Consider the following 19,238-nt stretch of genomic DNA (forward strand, 5'->3'; position numbering starts at 1 on the left):
GTGGGAGGTGGTGGGCATTCACGGAGGCCCCTAGGGAGCCAGGCTGGGTGTGTGGCAGTAAGAAGCTCCCCTCAGGGCCCTGGATGTGTCAGGTCCCAGTCCGGGGATGCCTATGGAGGGCAATTTGCACCGCCCTTGTTTTCAGCCTGTTCACCTGTATTAGTTCCTTTGCTCTTCATGGAAATCCTAAGACTTCCCCTGAATTGTACACTTGAGGAGATTGACATACAGCAACATGCAGGATTTTGCTCAAGGTCAACCCGTAGGTGGCAGAGCCAGGATCTTTTCATTTCCAGATGTTTGTTTTGAAAGCTTTCAAAGAGAGAAGCGGAAAGAATAGGACTGTGGACACCCATGTATCCTCCAAACTAGCCTCAGTAGTGATGAGTATGTTACTATCCTTCACCTTCTGTAGAGATTTTGCTGGACTGTGTTAATGTTACAGACTTGACTGTTTCTCCTTACATGAATAGCACATTCACCTTGAGATTTGACAGTAATTCTTTCATATCTATTGATACCAATCCTTATTCACTTTTCCTCCTTGTCTCAGGTTGTCTTATGGATGCACCTCTAGTGCCCACTCCCATTTCACACCTTGCAATTGTGTTTTTTTTTTCCCCCAATGAGTTTGCTATTTAAAGAGACCACAACGATGTCTATTTTGTAGTAGAGGCTGATAAAGTATGCTAGTTAGGGAAATCTAGCCCTATTCATGGGTTTATATATTGTCTCTGGTGACTTTTAAGCTACAAAAGCAGATTTGATTAGAGACCACTGGCTTGCAAAGGCAAAAATATTCATTACGTGGCTCTTTCACTAATGTTTACCAACACCTGAGTTAAACTGTCCCTTCTCTTGACCTAGCTTATGGTCTGTTAGACTTTGGGGCTGGTTGGCAAGAAACAATCCGCACACATGGACATTTACTTATAATTGTTTATTCATCTATGATGTTCATTCATTGTTGGTTGGCATTAATTCCACTTTTTCTTCTCATATATCACAGAAGAAATCACAAAAGACTTCCCAGAATTAGTAGCCAATTCAATTTAAGTACTCAATATGGACAGTGATTCTTCCTCCTCCTCCTTCTTCTTCTACTTCTTCTGATATGAACATTGTTAACAGTGTAGTCCTTTTGTTCATATCATGGAAGTATCATAATGGGACCCATGGAGGGAACTGAGAGGGGGGTCCCCATTGTTCAACTTTCTTCTCCATTACAAACTCCCCGTGAGGTCCCTTAGCATCTGAGGGCAAAAGGGCCAAGTAGATGGGGGTCTCTGCTCCTTCTTCTGGGCTTTTAATGGCTGTAGGTCCACCCATGTCTGTTCTCACCCACCTAGGGCAGCAGGCATTCAGAAGGATCCTGTCTCCCCTCCTCTGCTCACTCAGTTTCCTGGCATGGATTCTGGACAGAACAGTGATACCCATCTTTGACACTCCATATGTGAGTACTTTCATATCAGGGCAGCCTTCCTTCCTGTGTACCCCATTCTTTGTGTCTTCTACAAACTTGTTCATGAGCCCCACCAGCTCCTCCTCTGTGATAGTCTCACTTCTGAACTTCTGCTGAGGTTCTGAGCAGCAGTTGTTAAGAACTATGAAGCTTGTTATGCTAGACACAGTGACCACTCTGCCTAAAATACAACACAAATGGTCATGTAGAATCGCATGTGTAAGAATGATGAATACCAAAATCCCTTAGATTTGCCCATTTGGGAGATAGTTACCAGTTTGCTAGGAGTGTGAATGTAGTCTTCCTATATAAATGAAGGACAAAATCCAATATTGAACCTTGCAAGACTCATAATGTCTCAGAGGATGGCAGAGAAATGATCTAATGGGGTGTGCAGTGCCCAGATGTCCCACAAAGAAAAGAAAGTGACTTATACAGGAACGTGCTCCAGAAGGTAAGTAGGTGCTCACTGCAATCATGAGTAGAGAGCCACTTTTCTTCACAGATCCCCTTTGGAACCATCTTAACATCTTATGGTCCCATGGGCAGTGCTCTATGAACAAGTGCCTATTAACCAACAAACAACTGATTGTTTTAGTGATGACCTTTTGAAGAAGAACAGACTGCATGTGTTTTGTGGGCTGTCCCTCTGATATAACCAGGTAAAAACAAATCACCTCAGTGGGCTAAGGTGTGTGGTATTTCCTCTATGTTGGAATTTCATCAACTTGGGAGCAGTGAGAAAACACCAGGCAATATAGTTATGGGAAGGGGCAATGAAACAGTCACATGTTAAAAAGATAGTATAAAAAGAAATGCTACAACATGGATGAATCTTGATAACATTACCCAAAAGAAAGTGGCCAGTCACAAAAGACTACTCATTATATGATTCTCTATAAATGGGATGTCCAGAGAAGTAGATGATCAGACAGATAATAGATTAGAGGTGCTTCAGGCAGTGGGATTGTGGGAAAAGAGGGCTGGTGCTAAGGGCACAGGTTCTCCTTGGGGTGATGACAGTATGCTAATCTTAAAGCAGTGATTGTTCCACAAGTCTGTCCATATACTAAATTCCACTGAATTGCATACCTGAAACGGGTAAAGTGTATGATATGTGAATTGTATCTCAGTAAAGTGGTTAAAAGTGTAAAGCAATCTCACAGTTCTCACTAATTCTTTTTCAAAAATATAGTTATTATTCATAAAAGTGAACTTACATTGACATGTATAAACAGTTTACTATTTTTCCATCTACATGAGTATCTTTAGCCTAATAGAAAGATTATGAGAATTTACGAACAATAAGAGCTTCAATAAATTAGGAAACTATCCCTATTTTATGTAAATATCTGGGAAAGACAGTCATGGTCACTTAACTCTGAGCTCCATCCCACTAAGGAATGTCAGTGCCATACAAGTTCAGTGTAAGAGATAATGCATGACCCTGTGATTCTCATTGGTGGTGTTTAGAGATAATTAAAATGAATTGCAGAAACTGTCTTATTAATGTAACAGGTTTCTAAGATGAATACCTTTGAGAAAGGAGTCAGTTACTCCATACTTCCTTCCATCTACAACATACTAAGCTAAGATTAATGGAACTTAGGGGCAGTTGGGTGACTCAGTCAGTTAAATGTCTGACCCTTGATCTTGGTTTAGGTCATGATCTTGTGGTTTGTGAGTTCGAGCCCCGCGTTGGCTCTATGCTGACAGCTCTCTCTCTCTCTCTCTCTCTCTCTCTCTCTCTCTCTCTCTCTCTCAAAAATAAATAAACATTAAACAATATTTTTAGAAAAGTTAGATGTTTTAGTAAGCAGCTCTCCGATTTTATTACTTCTCACTAGTTTATTTCATTTTCAAAAATCATTTGCCTCTTTCACAACAAAAGTAACATATATTAACGATTTGAAGTTTCAAAAACAGAAGTGTGTGAAATAAGACAGAAGTAGAGGAACCAACATTGGGTAACTGCTATAGTAGAAAGACTGCTGCATTTACTCCCTAGGGTGTGGAGCCAGCTTCTTAAGTACCTTTAGTATAGATAGTAAATGGAAAACTCTACTAATGTTCTGTAGGCTGTTTGTAATGAAGTGATGACCTCTTTTCTATGCTCTATTTTCTATCTCAGGAAGTCTAGTATCAGCTGTGAAAATGCTTACCTGTAAGCGTGATGGGGAGTAAAAGGTTTTGTAGGTAAATTCCTGGTAGTAGATGCTGCAACCAAACCCTCTTCCTCAGGCCTGTCCCATGCACTGAGCACATCCCCAAGCGGGCAGGGTGGCTGTCAGGGGGCTTCTCCTAGAACTGGGAGAGATGGTAGATGCTCCTGGTCTGACAGCTCAGGACAGGAATCACATGAGAAGGAATGGGAAGCACTTGTGGAGTTTATACAGCAAATACTCTGATCCAAACATTTTTGTCGTCAGCGTGGACTCATGGCTTTCAGGTGTCATTTCGGAATGCACGCAGCCTATATACTAAGAAGTGTATGGACCATCCCAGCGTCCTTGGGCTAAGGGTGTGTGAGTTCATGTCAGTGTGTGATATGTATGTGAATGGGAGTGTGCGTGAGACAGAGACTGTATGTGTGACTATAAGTATGTGACACTGTGTGTGAGGTAGTGTGACAGTTGCCCTGTCACAGTCACTATGAAAAGCACATTACCCAGGTAAGAAAGGACTCTTGTGCTGGTGGGGCCGGGGTGTGTGTTGGGCTTACAGTTTATCCAGACCATTACTCTGTATGTGACCAGGGATCTATTGTTAGGAAATCTCTCACTATCTCCTACTCTCCAAACCTCACTGTCCTCAAGCAGAGCCACAGTGATCTACACAACACAGGGTATTTTAGACATCATCTCATTGGGGGTCACAAATTTCAAGTGCATTACTTGATTCTCAAGGCTATTCAGAGTCTGTAAGTTCAAGCTGGTTCTTGTGACCTTTGATGATTTCACATTCATCACATTCCCTGGAAGATTCATGTTTTCTAATATCAAGAGGACCAGTTGTTAAGTCTCTGGACTGATAGGGCGTTTTCACAAAACACCTCAGGGTTTTAAATGTGCCTCCTGTGGCTTTCCCTGAGGTACCTGGGGCCCTGAGACGAGGAAGACATAGGCCCAATCAAGCAGAGTCCTTATTTTGTTTCTCTAAACTTACCAGGTAAGGCTTCATTTGGAGAGGGGGATCAAGTAAAAATGATTTGAGGACCTTGAGTAGTGGGAAGAACCACTAGTTTGGATGTCCCATGACCTCAGTGTGCAACCAGCTGTGCTCGTGACCTTGAGATTCATTATTCCTCCATGTTATTAATGGGCACCATATATAAGATGCCCAGTACATCACATCTAGAACGCCCAGCCACCTATCCTTTCTAGAACCAATATGTCAGAGGGTGTGTGTGAGTGAGTTACGTTTACTATTGTAATTTTCCAAGCAAATTCCTCTAGTGGCGTTTCAGACTAAGGATATTGCAAAGCAGTACCTTTTCAAATGAAGGTTGAGAACACCTTTTTAAAGGTTTCCTTGATAAGTGCAGCGTTAACAAGACTGTATTTCCACCTAGTACTTTAAGCTAATATCTGATGAACAACAATGTTCAGATTTCCAGTTTGCTCAATTCCTTAGAGATGTTTATATCTTAGTATCTTTTTGAAATAAAACCATAGATAAAGACAATAAAGAGGAACAACAGCTTATCCTTTTAAAGAGAGTATCCTTCTCATTCAGGAATAGGAATTTGCGGGGAAGGGGAGGGAAATGATATAGAATGTGGGAAAGGGTTTACATGACCTTGATACTGGTTGCCTGGTTAAGACTGGTGGTGGGCACCTGGGTGTTGTAGATTCTTAGTATTTTGTTTTTGTGGCTAAATTATTTCAGTAAAACTCTTTGAAGAAAGGATTAAAAAGTAAGAAGAATGAACATATACTATTGTGACCTTAGGTTCACGATTCTGTCTTTTGGTTTGTCCTTTCATGCCAAAAACCAAAGCAGACATTGGAAGCAGACATTGGATTTTTGAATAGGTTCTGAACTAGAGAGATCTGGTGGACGTCATTCAAGATTGTTCTTTCTATCCTGGTTTCCAAAGTAGGTGGGAGGTGGGAAAGTATTTGCTTTTGGTTGTGCTAGCTAGGATTTCTCCCAGATAGTCTTGCTAAAGGGTGTAAAGTTATGGTAACATGAACTGCTGTGGCTGCCATCCCCCCAAACAATGGAAGAACTCTCCTATTTTCAAAGTCAAGAAAACCCTGCTCTTAGACTGAGAGTATAGCTTGCATTTCTAGGTCCCTGAGTCTAATTTTTCTGAGTCAGGATCAATTGTTTGATTAGAGCCTGCCTCAGCAAATGCAGGAGAACACTCATTTCTCATTCTGGTCCACGACCACATACACAGCAGGCACCCACACTGTTCTGTAGGTGAGAAAACAATCGGCCAGAAGTGAGTTTTGCCTTCTAAGGGATACGTGTAGGAAGTGTGATGCTGGCACAGGGAACTCGTCCCACATCAACCTTATGGTGAGTAAAGGAGTCAGGGGACATTTGAGAGCCGCCCTTTGGGTAACAGTGAAACCAGTGGTAGAAGGAGAAGTAGTAGAAATTTCCAGGAATGAAGAGGCAGTGGGGGCAGAACTGAGAGTAAACTGTATACGCGTGTGCTCACTCAGGCCAGACACCCTAATCTTTCTAAAAGTGTCACCTCACTTACTCAGTGTACTAAACGAGTGGTGGTTCTCCCATCATATTAACGTGGAGGTAAATATTAAAGTGGTTTACAAGCGGGGCGCCTGGGTGGCGCAGTCGGTTGAGCGTCCGACTTCAGCCAGGTCACGATCTCGCGGTCCGGGAGTTCGAGCCCCGCGTCAGGCTCTGGGCTGATGGCTCGGAGCCTGGAGCCTGTTTCCGATTCTGTGTCTCCCTCTCTCTCTGCCCCTCCCCCGTTCATGCTCTGTCTCTCTCTGTCCCAAAAATAAATAAAAACGTTGAAAAAAAAAAAAAAAGTGGTTTACAACCAGGGAATTATAGCAGTTTGTTTTGTGCAAACATTGAACAAGGTGAGGGGAGCTGATGGGCCTGGACTTTGGCAGGTCTGATGACAGAGATCCCTAGAAGCTACGCTCAGGATTGGGCTACACTCAGGATTGGGCTTTGGTCCTGGACTTTTGGGAGTAAATGAGCACCCAGAAAGTACAGGGAATAACCAGAAAGGAAAAGACTGAAGAAGTAGCGTCTCTTTGGAAGGTTACAATTGTCCAGAAATGACAGCTGAGTCTCTGTTGGAGAGTTGGGATGGAGAAGGTTGGGGGCAAATCCATAGGGCAACTGTTAGGACCTGGTCAGTGATAATCAGGAGGTGGGCATGGTGACCTCATTTGTCATGGAGGGTGGATGGTGGGGTCTGTGACCAGGATTACATTGGGAAAGCAAAGTGTTATCTAGATGTGTGTTAGAGTTTTAGGTAGAGGTGTGGGGCGGGGGGAGGTTGGAGGGCTGGGATTTGAGGAGGGAAAGGAGGACATCCTGAGGAGAGGGAGAAGCAGGAAGAGAACTATGTGTGTCTGGAACTCTGGCAATGTTCTAGGCAGGTGACAGAGTTTAGGGGGCCCTAACAAGTTTGGATAGGGAAGAGTCCACTAGCCTGAATAAAACCACTCAGAGGTGGGGAGAGGGAGAAGGAAGAATCCAGGAAGAAATCCCCAGGGAAGTGCACCTGTGAGGACACAGAGCCAAAAAAAGGCCTCTGGGAGGAGAGTTTGGAATGAAGATATAGAGGAGAAGAAGAAGCCAGTTGTGAAAGGCCAGTGGGACAGAGGGCACTGCTGAGTCCTGGACACGTGTGGACAGAGTCCTGAGGGGAAGGGCACCTGTCCAGGTGGGGACACAGCAGGGAGGCCGGGGTGGCTGAGCAGGGAGAGGGAGCAGGGCCCGTAGATGAGGTCAGAGAGGCAGGGCCAGATCATTCCAGAAACAGTACTGCTGTAAGTCATCACACCTACCTTGGGGTCTCATCAGAGGCAGCAGTTCTGTGCACACGTCTCGGGTACCAAAGAAGTTTGTTTTCATCGTCACTTCTGCTTGAATATGTAAGGGGGTGGGGTCATTAGCTGGTATGGGAGAAAGAGAATAGGTTAGTAAGTAGTAGCCTTCTAAGAAGATTCCATGCAGTGACAGTAACATTTTTGTTGTATGTGCAATCTGGTCAATTTTCAAGTGTGTAGGTTAGTGTACACTTTGTTCCAAAGGGAATTATCTCACGCAGTGATGCTATTTAGCTTTGTAATTTGGCACCATTGCAAGAAGCTAAGGTAAGGGTGCACAAGGCATCTCTGCATATCACCCTGTGGGGTTTGTTGTGTTATTTCAAAATCAGTCAAAATTCATGGAGGGGCACTTGTGTGCCTTAGTCGGTTAAGCGTCTGACTTTGCTCAGATCATGATATTGCAGTTTGAGTTCAAGCCCCACATTGGGCTCTGTGCTGACAGTGTGGAGCCTGCTTGGGATTCTCTCTCTCCTTCTCTCTCTTCCCCTCCCTGCTCGCTCTCTCTCTCTCTCTCTCTCTCTCTCTCAAAATATACAAATAAACAAAAGACTCATGGAGATTCTCAAAGAGAGAAACATGCAAAAACCCAGGTGAAGTCCCTCAGAGTCTGATCTATGGCAATGCCAAGGTCCTTTGGCTGAAAAGGCTTGCAGTTCCTGGAGGGTCCTCTCTCCCTCTGCCTCCAGTCTATCTTCTTCCCTAGGGTGGGTGTTCTTGATCTCCTCGGAGCTATGGCCCCACAGCAGCGGTTCAGACACCAGCGCCAAACTCACCCTGTCTGTCCCCTAAGGGAGGTCTCGTGGCCTTCCCATGTCCTTACTAGCAAGGGCAATGCCCGCGTTGTTCACCAGCACATCCAGGCCTCCGTACTCCTTGCGCGGAAGTCACGCAGGGCGCGGATGCTCTGCAGGTCGTCGACGTCCAGCAGGTGGAAGCGCGGACTCAGGCCCTCGCCCTGGAGCTGCTGCACGGCCGCCCGTCCCCGCGCCTCATCCCGTGCCGTGAGCACCACATCCCTGGAGAACTGCCAGCACAGGTCGCGTGCGATGGCGAGGCCAATGCCCTTGTTGGCCCCAGTCACCAGTGGCACGTGGGATGTGTGACAGCATGACTGTGTGGAGTGCTAGGGAGGCCCTGTGTGTGGGGCGGATGGTGTTGTGGGCCACACAGAGGGCCAGTGGTGTGGAGGCCTGGACCCAGAACTGTGTGCTGGCATTCAGTGCTGTGACTCCTAGAACACTAGGCCCTGCCTTCATCCTTTCAAGAAAGTTACAGCGAAGGTACCAGAAGGCTCTCTATACCAAATCTGTCTCCCCTGGGGCTGCACTGTGTCCTCTTAGGATCCCTCCTCTAGGCCCAGCATTGGTTCTGGTTGGAATGCTGTGCTCCCCAAAATAAAGGTGGTTGGTCATGGATTTATATGGGGTTGAGATTCATGGTAGGTGAACTAAAATTATTTTGGGAAAACCCCAGCAGAAAAAAAGGAGCACAGATACTGTCTTGAGCATGTATCCTTCTTCCTCTGCAGAATGGATAAGGTTGCTTTCTTTCCAAAATTCAGTTTAGTTGCTTACACAGAACTGCCTTTGGGGACAAGATCCCTGTGCTTTTTAAAGAGAAATTCAAGAGGGAGAAGTAGAGAATTAGGTCTTGTCCTAACTTTTGGGCTTCTCCCTCAGTGTGACTACCAGTGGGCCCTGAGAGGGAGGGAATGTTTATGAAGGTCACTGAGGGCTGACGCATGGCTTAGAATGTTTAATGGTTATATAATCCCATTTGCCTAAATTGCCTATTTTTTATGTTCTTCCAAGGTCACAGTAAATAAATGTTATATATATGGTGTTATTTTTATGGTGTCAAAAAAAAGATGTTTGTGATGGATTGCCAAAGTAGCAACTGAGATTCTATTGTACTGCTCTACACATTGAGTTTCCTCATGGTCAGATTAGAAATACAAGCTCACAGGGAGGAAATTATTCACCCCTTTGAAGTGAAAAACTTTTAAAATACGGACCCTACCCTTGCTTTCTGGGTCTGTCACCTTTCATTTGGGTAAGCCTGAAAATCCCTGGTGAAGAGTGAAAAGTAAGAGACTCTTAAAATCTGAGAACAAACTGAGGGTTGATGGGGGGGTGGGAGGGCGGGGAGGGTGGGTGATGGGCATTGAGGAGGGCACTTGTTGGGATGAGCACTGGGTGTTGTATGGAAATCAATTTGACAATAAATTTCATATATATATAAAAAAAGAAATGTAATCAGTAAGTAGAAGCATCTTTAGAACAGGGATGTTCCTGTGAAGGGAGGCAGGTGGTGGGTGTTCATTCAGGCCCACAGGAGCCAGGCTTGGTTTGGGCAGGAACAATCTTCTGTCACTTTGGTGTCCTGGGGCGAGTCACTTGGGAGTCATGATCTACACCCAATCTATACTCAGTTCCTCCCCTTGTCTCAGTTCGCCGTATGGATGTATCTTGTGTTCTCACTCCTATTTCACACGTGGCAATTGTTTTTCCCAAGGAATCCAGTATTTTAAGAGATAATAGCAGATGTGTTGCCCATGTTATACCAGAGGCTGGTGAAAAATGCTCTCTGGCACATCCAACCATGCTCATTGGCTTATGTGTTGGCTCTGGGTTCTTTCAGCTACAACAGCAGATCCGAGTAGATCCTATAGGGACTGTGTGGCCTGCAAAGCTAAAAGTATTACTATCTGTCTCTTTCTATAATGTTTGCTTACTCTTGAACTAGACTGTAACTTCTCCTCATCTACTTAGGTGTATTAGATTTTTCTGCTGGTTTAGCATATACAGTCTGTACAAACAGGCATTTATAAAGAACCATTTATTCATTTCTGGTGTTATTTCACTGATTTCATTTTTCTCTGCCTTTTCACAGCTAAAATAAAAAATCTTTCACAGAATTAGCAGACTACTCAAATACAAGTAGGGATATTTTACACTTTGTTTTGTTTTGGATAGGGATACTATTGATAGGGAAAAAGTTCTTTTGGGCAAGGGAGGGGGTTTCACAGACGGCCCCATAGATGGAACCATGAATTCGGTTCACCATTGTTCAACTTTCTTCTCCATAACAAACTCCCCGTGAGGTCCCTCAGCATCTGAGGGCAAAAGGGCCAAGTAGACGGGGGTCTCTGCTCCTTCTTCTGGGCTTTTAGTGGCTCTAGGTCCGGCCATGTCTGTTCTCACCCACCCAGGGCAGCAGGCATTCAGGAGGATCTTGTCCCCTCTCCTCTGCTCACTCAGTTTCCTGGCATGGATTCTGGACAGGACCGTGACACCAATTTTTGTCACTCCATATGCAGTATCAGGCCAGCCCTCCTTCCTGTGCACCCCGTTCTTTGTGTCTTCCACGAACTTGTTCATGAGCTCCACCAGCTCCTCCTCTGTGATGGTTTCACTTCTGAACTTCTGCTGCAGTCCTGGGCTGCAGTTTTTAAGCGATCTGAGGCTCACTATGCTAGACACATTGACCACTCTGCCTAAAATACAACACAAAATGTTATGGAGAAGGGCAAAGAAAGATGAATTCCAGTTTCGCTAAGATTTGGTACTAGAAAATTTCCACTGAAGTATCATGAGTTTGCTGTGAGCATTAATGAAGACTGCCTGCATGAGTCAAGGACAGGACGGTCCTAAACTTGTTATACCCATGTCTCCAATGATGCCTGAGAAATGCTCTGGTGGGGAGGGCGCCGAGCAGATGCTCCACAGGAAATCGGAAATGGCTCCTATAAGAACATGCTCACAAGGATGAATGTAGGGCTGAGAACCTGAGTGACATCTCTGTGGCAGATTTGCTCATGTGATATGGACTGAACCAACTGTGAGTGACCAAGTGGGACTCTAGCAATGTGCCAGCATCTCTTGATTCTTATTTTTCTGTTAGATGTGCTACTGCACTGTGACGTGGTGTCACATTGGACTTCTTAGTAATATTCAACTACCATTTATAAATGAATCATATGATGCTATGGAGAGTGATGAGCAAATGTACCGGAAGACTGAGTGACTGTCTGCTCAGGATGTAATACTGATGGAAAATGACAAGCCTGATGAAAAACTGGATTTACCTGTCAGCTAATTTCTATACTGTTAAATTAATTAAACAAGGAGGCCATTACTTTGCAGTGGCTCTAATACCCTGGTGGCATATGTAGCAAACCAAAATCAATGCCTGTAAATGCCTCAAACTTACAAAACTGAAACCTAAGGACGACCGATCACAACCAACCAAGCTTGAAGTTACATTCAATCAATAATTTTCTTCCTTCAATTCTGGGTTTTTCTGTATAATAGTCCTTCCCTGAGCACCTGTCGATGGAGCATTGCTAACTACTTCTGGTTTTGTGCTTCCTGATCCAAATACAGTTGAACCTTGACAACCCAGGGATTAGGAATTGCTGAATCCCCATGCAGTAGAAAAATCTACATTAACTTTTGATTTCCCCAAAAGTTTACTGATAGTTTGATTTTGACTGAAGGCGTATCCATGACATAAACAGTCGATTAAGATACATGATGTATTCTTACAATAAAGTAAGGTAGAGAACAGGTTAAGAAAATCGTAAATAAAAGAAAATATATTTATAGTACTGTACATATGCTTATTGAAAAAAATGTGCATATAGGCAGCCTGAGCAGGCCTGGACAGAGGCAGTGGTGTGGGGGCCTCTCCAGGTGACAGCAGGCCTGAGGGACAGTAGAGCTGCCTCATCTGCCTGGAGATATACCACTGGCCTGTGGCCATCTGTGGCACATGTGAGTGTGCAGGCCTTCTGGAGGCGATGGGGAGGGATCTGCACCTGGCCCGGGCAGGGCGTCCTGAGGAGAAAGAGAGGCAGGAGGAGAACTATGTGTGTCTGGGGCTCTGGGAATGTTCTAGGCAGGTGACAGAGTTTAGGGGGCCCTAACAAGTTTGGATAGGGAAGAGTCCACTAGCCTGAATAAGATCACTCAGAGGGGGGGAGAGGGAGAAGGAAGGGTCCAGGAAGAAATCCCCAGGGAAGTGCACCTGTGAGGACACAGAGCCAGAAAAAGGCCTCTGGGAGGAGAGTTTGGAATGAAGATATAGAGGAGAAGGAGAAGCCAGTTGTGAAAGGCCAGTGGGACAGAGGGCACTGCTGAGTCCTGGACACGTGTGGACAGAGTCCTGAGGGGAAGGGCACCTGTCCAGGTGGGGACACAGCAGGGAGGCCGGGGTGGCTGAGCAGGGAGAGGGAGCAGGGCCCGTAGATGAAGTCATAGAGGCAGCGGCAAGATCATTCCAGAAACACCACTGCCTGGGTCCCTTATCACACCTACCTTGGGGTTTCATTAGAGGCAGCAGTTCTGTGCACACGTCTCGGGTACCAAAGAAATTTGTTTTCATCGTCACTTCTGCTTGAATATGAAACGGTGTCGGATCATTAGCTTTCAGGGAGAAAGAATTAGCGTTAATAGCAGCCATGTGGTAAAATTCCACAGAATGGCATATGAAGGAAAAGTGCATGTGAAATGTGGTGAATTTTTTGTAAAACTGGCCTCTAGTTCATAGTATTGTGCCAGTGACAATGTCCTCATTTGATAAGGTTGTAGAATGTTGTAAGATGGCACCATCTTGGGGAGGGTGGGTGAAGGGGGCACACACGGGATCTGTGTTCACCAATTTGTGCCATTTTCTTGTTTATTTCAAAATGCATTAAAAATCCACCCAACTGCCCTAAAATCCAATCCCAGAGAAACCCTGTGACAACCTGGAAAGAATCCGAGGAGTCTCAGGAAACACAAAGGTCACTCTGGATGAAAAGCGCTGTGATTCCCCTGGGACTTGGCTCCAGCCCCACCCCTCTCCCCCACCCCTCCTTCAGCCCTACGGAGCCATTTTGGACGCCACGGGCGCTGAGAGCCCCACCGCAGCGATTTCCCCAACAGATGCAGCCCACCCTGGCTGGAGGTGCTCGGTGGTGTCCACCTCCCCTGCGTGCCCCCATCCCCTTACTCTTGAAGGCGATGCCCGCGTTGTTGACCAGCACGTCCAGGCCCCCGTACTCCTTGCGCAGGAAGTCGCGCATGGCGCGGATGCTCTGCAGGTCGTCGATATCCAGCAGGTGGAAGCGGGGGCTCAGTCCTTCGGCCTGGAGCCGCTGCACTGCCGCCTGTCCCCGCGCCTCGTCCCGCGCCGTGAGCACCACGTCCCCCGAAAACTGCCGGCACAGGTCGCGCACGATGGCGAAGCCGATGCCCTTGTTGGCCCCGGTGACCAGAGCCACGCGGGTGTGTGACGACATGGTTGCGCGTGGGGTGCACGAAGTACTTGCGCGGGGAGCGGACCTTCAGAAGACGTTCGCGGCGCTCGGTGCCTCTGGAGTTTATGCACAAAGTTCGGCGCGCCTGCGCGAGGTTAGAGGGCGCTAGGGGCGCGCGGGCGGGACGCACCTCCCCCTTAGGGCGTGGCTTCCCGGGAACCTCCCAGGGGTGGTGAGAATGGGAAGGGCCGGTGGGTGGCAGAGGCTGGTTAGGTAGCTGCCCGCCTGGCAGCGGAGAGAAGCATTCTATTTGGCCATGTCCCTCACTGAGTCTAAACTGAGCCTGTATCCCTGGTTCTCCAAGGGTTTTTCTTTGTATCCTCTCAACTATTCAACCATTGACTTGTGTAATTCAACCAATAGGGCATTTGTAGGGACTTTTTTTGTTTGTTTTTCCGGGTGAGGAAAAAAAGTCTCTTGAAGGGTTTGGAACTATAGTTGTGGAATAAGCTAGGAGATCAAGCGTGTGTTGTTTTCTTCCCTAAGTATGTGAAAGCAAATCTACCGGTTTGTCCTTGGTTGGTTTTCACATTAGAGTGGGGAACAGTCACTAAATCGTTACAGGGTTACCTCCCTCGACACTTGCAGGGGCATCAGGTTACTTGTTTGCAGGTTCTGCAGTGTAAGGTGGAAGGAGGGGTTTGAAGCCCTTTCTTACATTCAAAATAACTTGTCAGGGTGCATCTTATTTTCCCCATTTTATTTTTTATTATTTTTTTTAATGTTTATTAATTTTTGAGAGAGAGAGAGGGAGTGAGCGGGGGAGCAGCAGAGAGAGAGGGAGACACAGAATCTGAAGCAGGCTCCAGGCTCTGAGCTGTCAGCACAGAGCCTCATGCGGGACTTGAACCTGTGAATCCGGAGATCATGACCTGAGCTGAGGTAGGCCACTTAACCAAGTGAGCCACCCAGGCGTCCCTCCCCATTTGAAAGCGAGGAAATGGATCCTAAGAAGTTCATAAATTAGGTCAATGGTGGGAAATGAATTTTCTTTTTTCTTAAAAAAATTTTTTTTAATGTTTATCTATTTTTTGAGAGAGACAGAGACAGAATGCGAGTGGATTAGGAGCAGAGAGAGAGGGAGACACAGAAGCAGAAGCAGGATCCAGGCTCTGAGCTGTCAGCACAGAGCCCGATGCGGGGCTCGAACTCACAATCCGTGAGATCGTGACCTGAGCGGAAGTCGGACGCTCAACCGATTGAGCCACCCAGGCGCCCCTCTTATTTCTTGTTTACAACAGAGGAAAAGAGGACTATGAAACCAAATCTCATTTCTGCACTGCCTGGTATGATAGCCATGAGTGGCTATTTAAATGTAAATTTAATCGAAATAATACAACTTAAAATTCAGTGCTTAGTTACATTAGCCATATTTCAAGCGCTAGTAGTCACATGTATTAGTGGCTGCTGTTTTGGATAGTGCAGATCTATAGTATCTCCATTACAACAGAAAGTTACAAGCAGTGCTTTAGATAGTTTCCAATTATGTTGCAATTCAAGGTGGGTTTCCAATTAGTTGCAAAAAACAATCAATTTGGGAAACACCTTTGCTTCTTTTTGACCCAAATTTTTATTGAGATAATTGCAGATTTGCATATAGCAGTAAAAAAAGATAACAGAGATTCCTTACGCTTTACACAGTTTTCATCTATGGTAACATTTTGCAACAATATAGTAGGATATCATAATAAGGATAGTCACATGAAAACAATCCATCAATCATATTCGGATTTCCTCAGTTTTACTTGTACTTATTTGTGTATTTGGGTCTATACAGTTTTATCACATGCTTAGGTTTGTCTGTCCACCACTAGAGATGTTGAAAACATTTCCATCAGCACAAAGATCCCCATTGTTGCTTTTTTATAGCCAAACATCTCTCTGTTGCCCACCCCCGCCTCCACTCAATTCCTTGGGAAGCAGTAATCTGTTCTTCACTTAAAAATTTTATTGTTTCAAAAATGTTATAGAGATGGAGTTGTGCAGTGTAACCTTTGGGGATTTTTTTTCTTTGTTTTCACTCAAGATAACTAAGTGCTTTGTTTTGGATTTTCTCCTTTATCAAAGTGTATACTTAGTCTGTCATTTGCTGGCCTCCCTCCACACCACTCCCTACTTTCTTCTATACTTGGGGTGAGCCAGTGTGAAAAGGAAGTGGGATGAATTAAATTCACTAAATTAAGCCACAGAGATAGTACATAGTGTGCAGGGAACTTTGGGCATGGTGAGAGGCCTGCTGTTTCAAAAGGCAAAACAAGAGGACCACGAATCGTATTTTCTGCCTGATTTGTTTATCCCTTTGGTACTTGTACCAACACAAGACTTGATGGCCAATGACGCAGGATGCTCAAGAAAATGCAATGCATAAAATATCACATGGAAATATGAATTTAGCTTATGATGAAAGTGGTATTAACAATTATGGGGGTAAGAAAGAATTATTCCAACAATGATTGCATAAGGTACACTGATTAATTTCTAACAAGACAAAAAAGTGCTTTCTCACTTTTTAAATGTATAGTTTTATAAATGTAACCATAAAACAAGTGTAAGGAAAAATAACTAAAATTTGTGGGAAAAGGACTTTGTAAGCATAAGAACAGGGGAAGCATCACAAAGGAAAGGAGAGATTTAAGTATGGGAAATGTTTTGAAACTTTATTTTTTTGAAAAGCATGCTAATTTAAAGCCAGTGAATTAATTTCTGTTTTGATGATTTTTATCTTTTTTTTCCCCGTCACGTTTGGGTCTTGATCCTGGTTGTGTATCTGCGAGGCCACCACCACTTTCCATACATAGCACCTTGTCTGACCTCTGAACAACTTGAGAAAGAAAACAAAAGAGTAAAGATGAAGGCCCCAGATCTCTGTTAGTACTGCTGATGTTTAGCATGGAAGATACTCGTTAGTTGTGAGTCAAGTCTGAGATCATCCTGGCTGCTATATGGAGAAAGAATTTTTATCATGTCTTTTTTGTTTTTTAATTTTTTTTTCAACGTTTATTTATTTTTGGGACAGAGAGAGACAGAGCAATGAACGGGGGAGGGGCAGAGAGAGAGGGAGACACAGAATCGGAAGCAGGCTTCAGGCTCTGAGCTGTCAGCCCAGAGCCCGACGCAGGGCTCGAACTCCCGGACCGCAAGATCGTGACCTGGCTGAAGTCGGACGCTTAACCGACTGCGCCACCCAGGCGCCCCGGACAACAGTATTGTTAAATGACAAGTTATGAAGCTCTTAGGGTCTTCCCTTGCCCACGATTATTTACCCTCACAGAACTCTGACACTGGCTTTTCTTCTTACATTCTAAGCTTATATAGATGTTCAATAAGCCTTCTTAAAAGGGTGGTGCATGAATTTTAATTCCCGGAATCAAATTGTGACGGAGCTGCTTAGGAGATATGAAAATCTAAGCAATTTACTTAATTTTATCAAAGATAAACAACGCTGGATACTGGTTAAGGTGGTAAGGACAGATTTTAATCAGTGATATACGATTGAAACGGGAAACTGGGTCCAGCGTGAAATGAACTTAACTTGGATTTGTACGGAGGTGGCTGAGTGTTTTAAAGCGAGAATAAGGGCACAGAGAGGGGGAATGGAGGGGCTTGAGTAGAGTCAGGGAAATGAAGAATTACCAAGAGTGTGTTAGTGCAAATGCCATTAGGCCAGCTGTGTGGGCTACACAGAGACTGGGAGACAGAGGCCCGATCTTTTCTGATGATTACATTTCAAATCCTTAAGAAAGACACTACTGAGTTGTAAGAGATAGATTTATACCTCACATGGACAGAGGAAGGACTCAAATTGTGAATCCTTTTTAGTAAATCCTCCAATAAAGGGTGCTGAAGGGCCCATTATCAATTGTTGGTTAGAACAAACAGATATTCTTTTGATAGAGGGCTTGGATCACCTTAAGGATGTGGCTGTGAGCTATTAGAAACTAAGTTAGTGTTTGCTTTTTGAAAATATAATGCTAAGTCTTTTAATTTGTGTGTGTAGGGGGCGGGTAGTGGATGAAACCAGTTGTTCTGAGTTTGTACTTTTCATAGGCCAAGGTTGAGGTCTAGTTGAGAAGCAGCCTCAGAGCAGCCTGGCTTGAGTTTGCTGAAGGGGAGCATCTTTGTCAATTCCCAGCTAGAAAAAGGTAGTAGACATTTTTTTCCTCCCTCATGAAAGGAAAATACTTGTTTCATGTGATCCTTTTCTTCCTCTCTTGAATGCATTTGTGTGAGATCGTGATGCTGGAGCTGCAGAAAAACTGTCTTGACACCATGAGGAAGCAAACTACAGGTGAAAATTAGAAAGAGCCTTGATCCTTGATGATGGCATGAATCATAGATTCAAATCTGAACCGACGTTTTGCGGTCCCCCTTTTCCTTTTCGATAAACGTAATTTTAGAATGGATTTGCTGCAAAGTGGCAAATGTACTAGAGAACTTCCATATACTCCTCATCGAATTCTATTATTAGAATCTTACTATTATTGGTCACAAGGAAGCAACATGGAACAGTAGTATTGACTAAGCTCCGTGCTTTATTTGGATTTTACTAGCTTTCCCCTTTCCGGGATGCCCTCCAGAATACCGCATTACATGTAACTGTCATGTCTCCTTAATTTTCTCCGCCTAATGAGAGACTCTCAGAGTTCACTTGTTTTACACGAACTTGACAGCTTTTGTCGATGTACATGGTCGGGTGTTTTTGGGTTTGTCTAGTATTTTCCGCAAGGGAGAACTGGGGTTATGAGGTTTCGGGAGGAATACCAGAGATGAACTACCCTTCTTACATATGGTGAACCCAACATCAACATGATTACTATTAATCCTCATCACGTGACCAGGGACTATCAGCCAGGTTTCTCCACTGTAGTTAATATTCTCCCCTTTGCACAATGTACTCTCTGGAAGCAAGTCACTAAGCATAGATGGCAATCAAGGCGGGGGAGGAGGCAGAAATTGAGCTCCATATCCAGGAAGGATTTGAACTTCGGTAAAGATGGTACCGGGAGAGCTACTCTAAAGAACGTGAAGTGGGGCGGGACTAACCGAGTAAAGGGGCGAGGCCGGGTCGGCCGGGGAAGGAAAGGGCGGGGTCAAGGCAAAGTTTGGCAGGTAGGGCCTGACGCTGTCGGCTAGGACGCTACCTCGGCCCGAGTCGGTGGATGGAGGGACCAGGCGGGCCCTGGAGGCTTTAGGGGCCCGGTCGGGACGCACGCCAGAGGAGGTTCGTCCCCTCTATTAGGGAAGGAAGGACTCCGCAGGCCAGCTGTATGGAGCTCAGATTCCCTGCCCGGGGACCGCAGGGTTTTCTTACCCCTGACCCCGGCGCCGCGGGGGCGGGTACGGCCGTGGCGTTTCCGGGAACCTGGACGCACACGCACGCGAAGGCGCAGGCGCGGGCGCAGGCGCAGTCGCACGCCAGGAGGCG

General features: G+C 45.2%; 3 protein-coding genes, 1 long non-coding RNA gene and 1 pseudogene across 6 annotated transcripts in view; 1 reads left to right on the forward strand and 4 right to left on the reverse strand.

Moving 5' to 3' along the window:
* Window positions 1–925: 925 nt before the first annotated feature.
* Window positions 926–7,547, reverse strand: LOC105260891 (carbonyl reductase [NADPH] 1-like). Of its 2 annotated transcripts, XM_023238763.2 has the most exons (3): window positions 7,468–7,547; window positions 3,625–3,769; window positions 926–1,643 (listed from the first exon to the last, which is right to left on the reverse strand). In XM_023238763.2, exons 2-3 carry the CDS (start codon window positions 3,725–3,727, stop codon window positions 1,162–1,164), a joined length of 585 nt encoding a protein of 194 aa, XP_023094531.2. In that variant the 5' UTR covers window positions 3,728–3,769; window positions 7,468–7,547; the 3' UTR covers window positions 926–1,161. The 2 variants fall into 2 exon arrangements, with proteins under 2 accessions (XP_023094531.2, XP_044892575.1); XM_045036640.1 differs by lacking the exon at window positions 7,468–7,547 and having other exon boundaries at window positions 3,625–6,335.
* Window position 7,548: 1 nt separating this feature from the next.
* On the reverse strand, window positions 7,549–9,255 carry LOC111556273 (annotated as a pseudogene).
* Window positions 9,256–10,333: 1,078 nt separating this feature from the next.
* LOC101084388 (carbonyl reductase [NADPH] 1) lies at window positions 10,334–13,895 on the reverse strand. Its single transcript, XM_011285768.4, has 3 exons — window positions 13,507–13,895; window positions 12,831–12,938; window positions 10,334–11,008 (listed from the first exon to the last, which is right to left on the reverse strand). Exons 1-3 carry the CDS (start codon window positions 13,793–13,795, stop codon window positions 10,572–10,574), a joined length of 834 nt encoding a protein of 277 aa, XP_011284070.3. The 5' UTR covers window positions 13,796–13,895; the 3' UTR covers window positions 10,334–10,571.
* Window positions 13,790–19,238, forward strand: part of SETD4 (SET domain containing 4) — a 145,038-nt gene continuing 139,589 nt past the window's right edge. Inside the window, exon 1 of one of the 2 annotated variants that reach the window (XR_006584807.1) lies at window positions 13,790–13,907. The gene's annotated coding sequence lies outside the window, so the exon portion shown is untranslated. Of the gene's footprint in view, window positions 13,908–18,210; window positions 19,035–19,238 lie in introns of those variants that run through there. The other variant, XR_006584806.1, reaches the window with a different exon arrangement.
* Window positions 15,824–19,238, reverse strand: LOC109503322. Its single transcript, XR_006584810.1, has 2 exons — window positions 19,125–19,238; window positions 15,824–16,634 (listed from the first exon to the last, which is right to left on the reverse strand). It is a non-coding gene; the product is annotated as an uncharacterized LOC109503322 (long non-coding RNA).

This window comes from Felis catus, chromosome C2, assembly GCF_018350175.1.
Source record: "Felis catus isolate Fca126 chromosome C2, F.catus_Fca126_mat1.0, whole genome shotgun sequence".
In the NCBI taxonomy this organism is placed as follows: Eukaryota; Metazoa; Chordata; class Mammalia; order Carnivora; family Felidae; genus Felis; species Felis catus.

What these genes read in the sequence shown, in the direction of transcription:
- LOC105260891 (XM_023238763.2), bottom strand. Translation starts at nt 3,727, where the DNA reads ATGTGCTCAGTGCATGGGACAGGCCTGAGGAAGAGGGTTTGGTTGCAG. An exon ending in ACTCCCCATCACGCTTACAG is followed by an intron (nt 1,644 to 3,624) that starts GTAAGCATTTTC and finishes GTTGTATTTTAG; the next exon opens with GCAGAGTGGTCACTGTGTCT.
- LOC101084388 (XM_011285768.4), bottom strand. Translation starts at nt 13,795, where the DNA reads ATGTCGTCACACACCCGCGTGGCTCTGGTCACCGGGGCCAACAAGGGC. An exon ending in CGCGGGCATCGCCTTCAAGA is followed by an intron (nt 12,939 to 13,506) that starts GTAAGGGGATGG and finishes TCTCCCTGAAAG; the next exon opens with CTAATGATCCGACACCGTTT. An exon ending in GCCTCTAATGAAACCCCAAG is followed by an intron (nt 11,009 to 12,830) that starts GTAGGTGTGATA and finishes GTTGTATTTTAG; the next exon opens with GCAGAGTGGTCAATGTGTCT.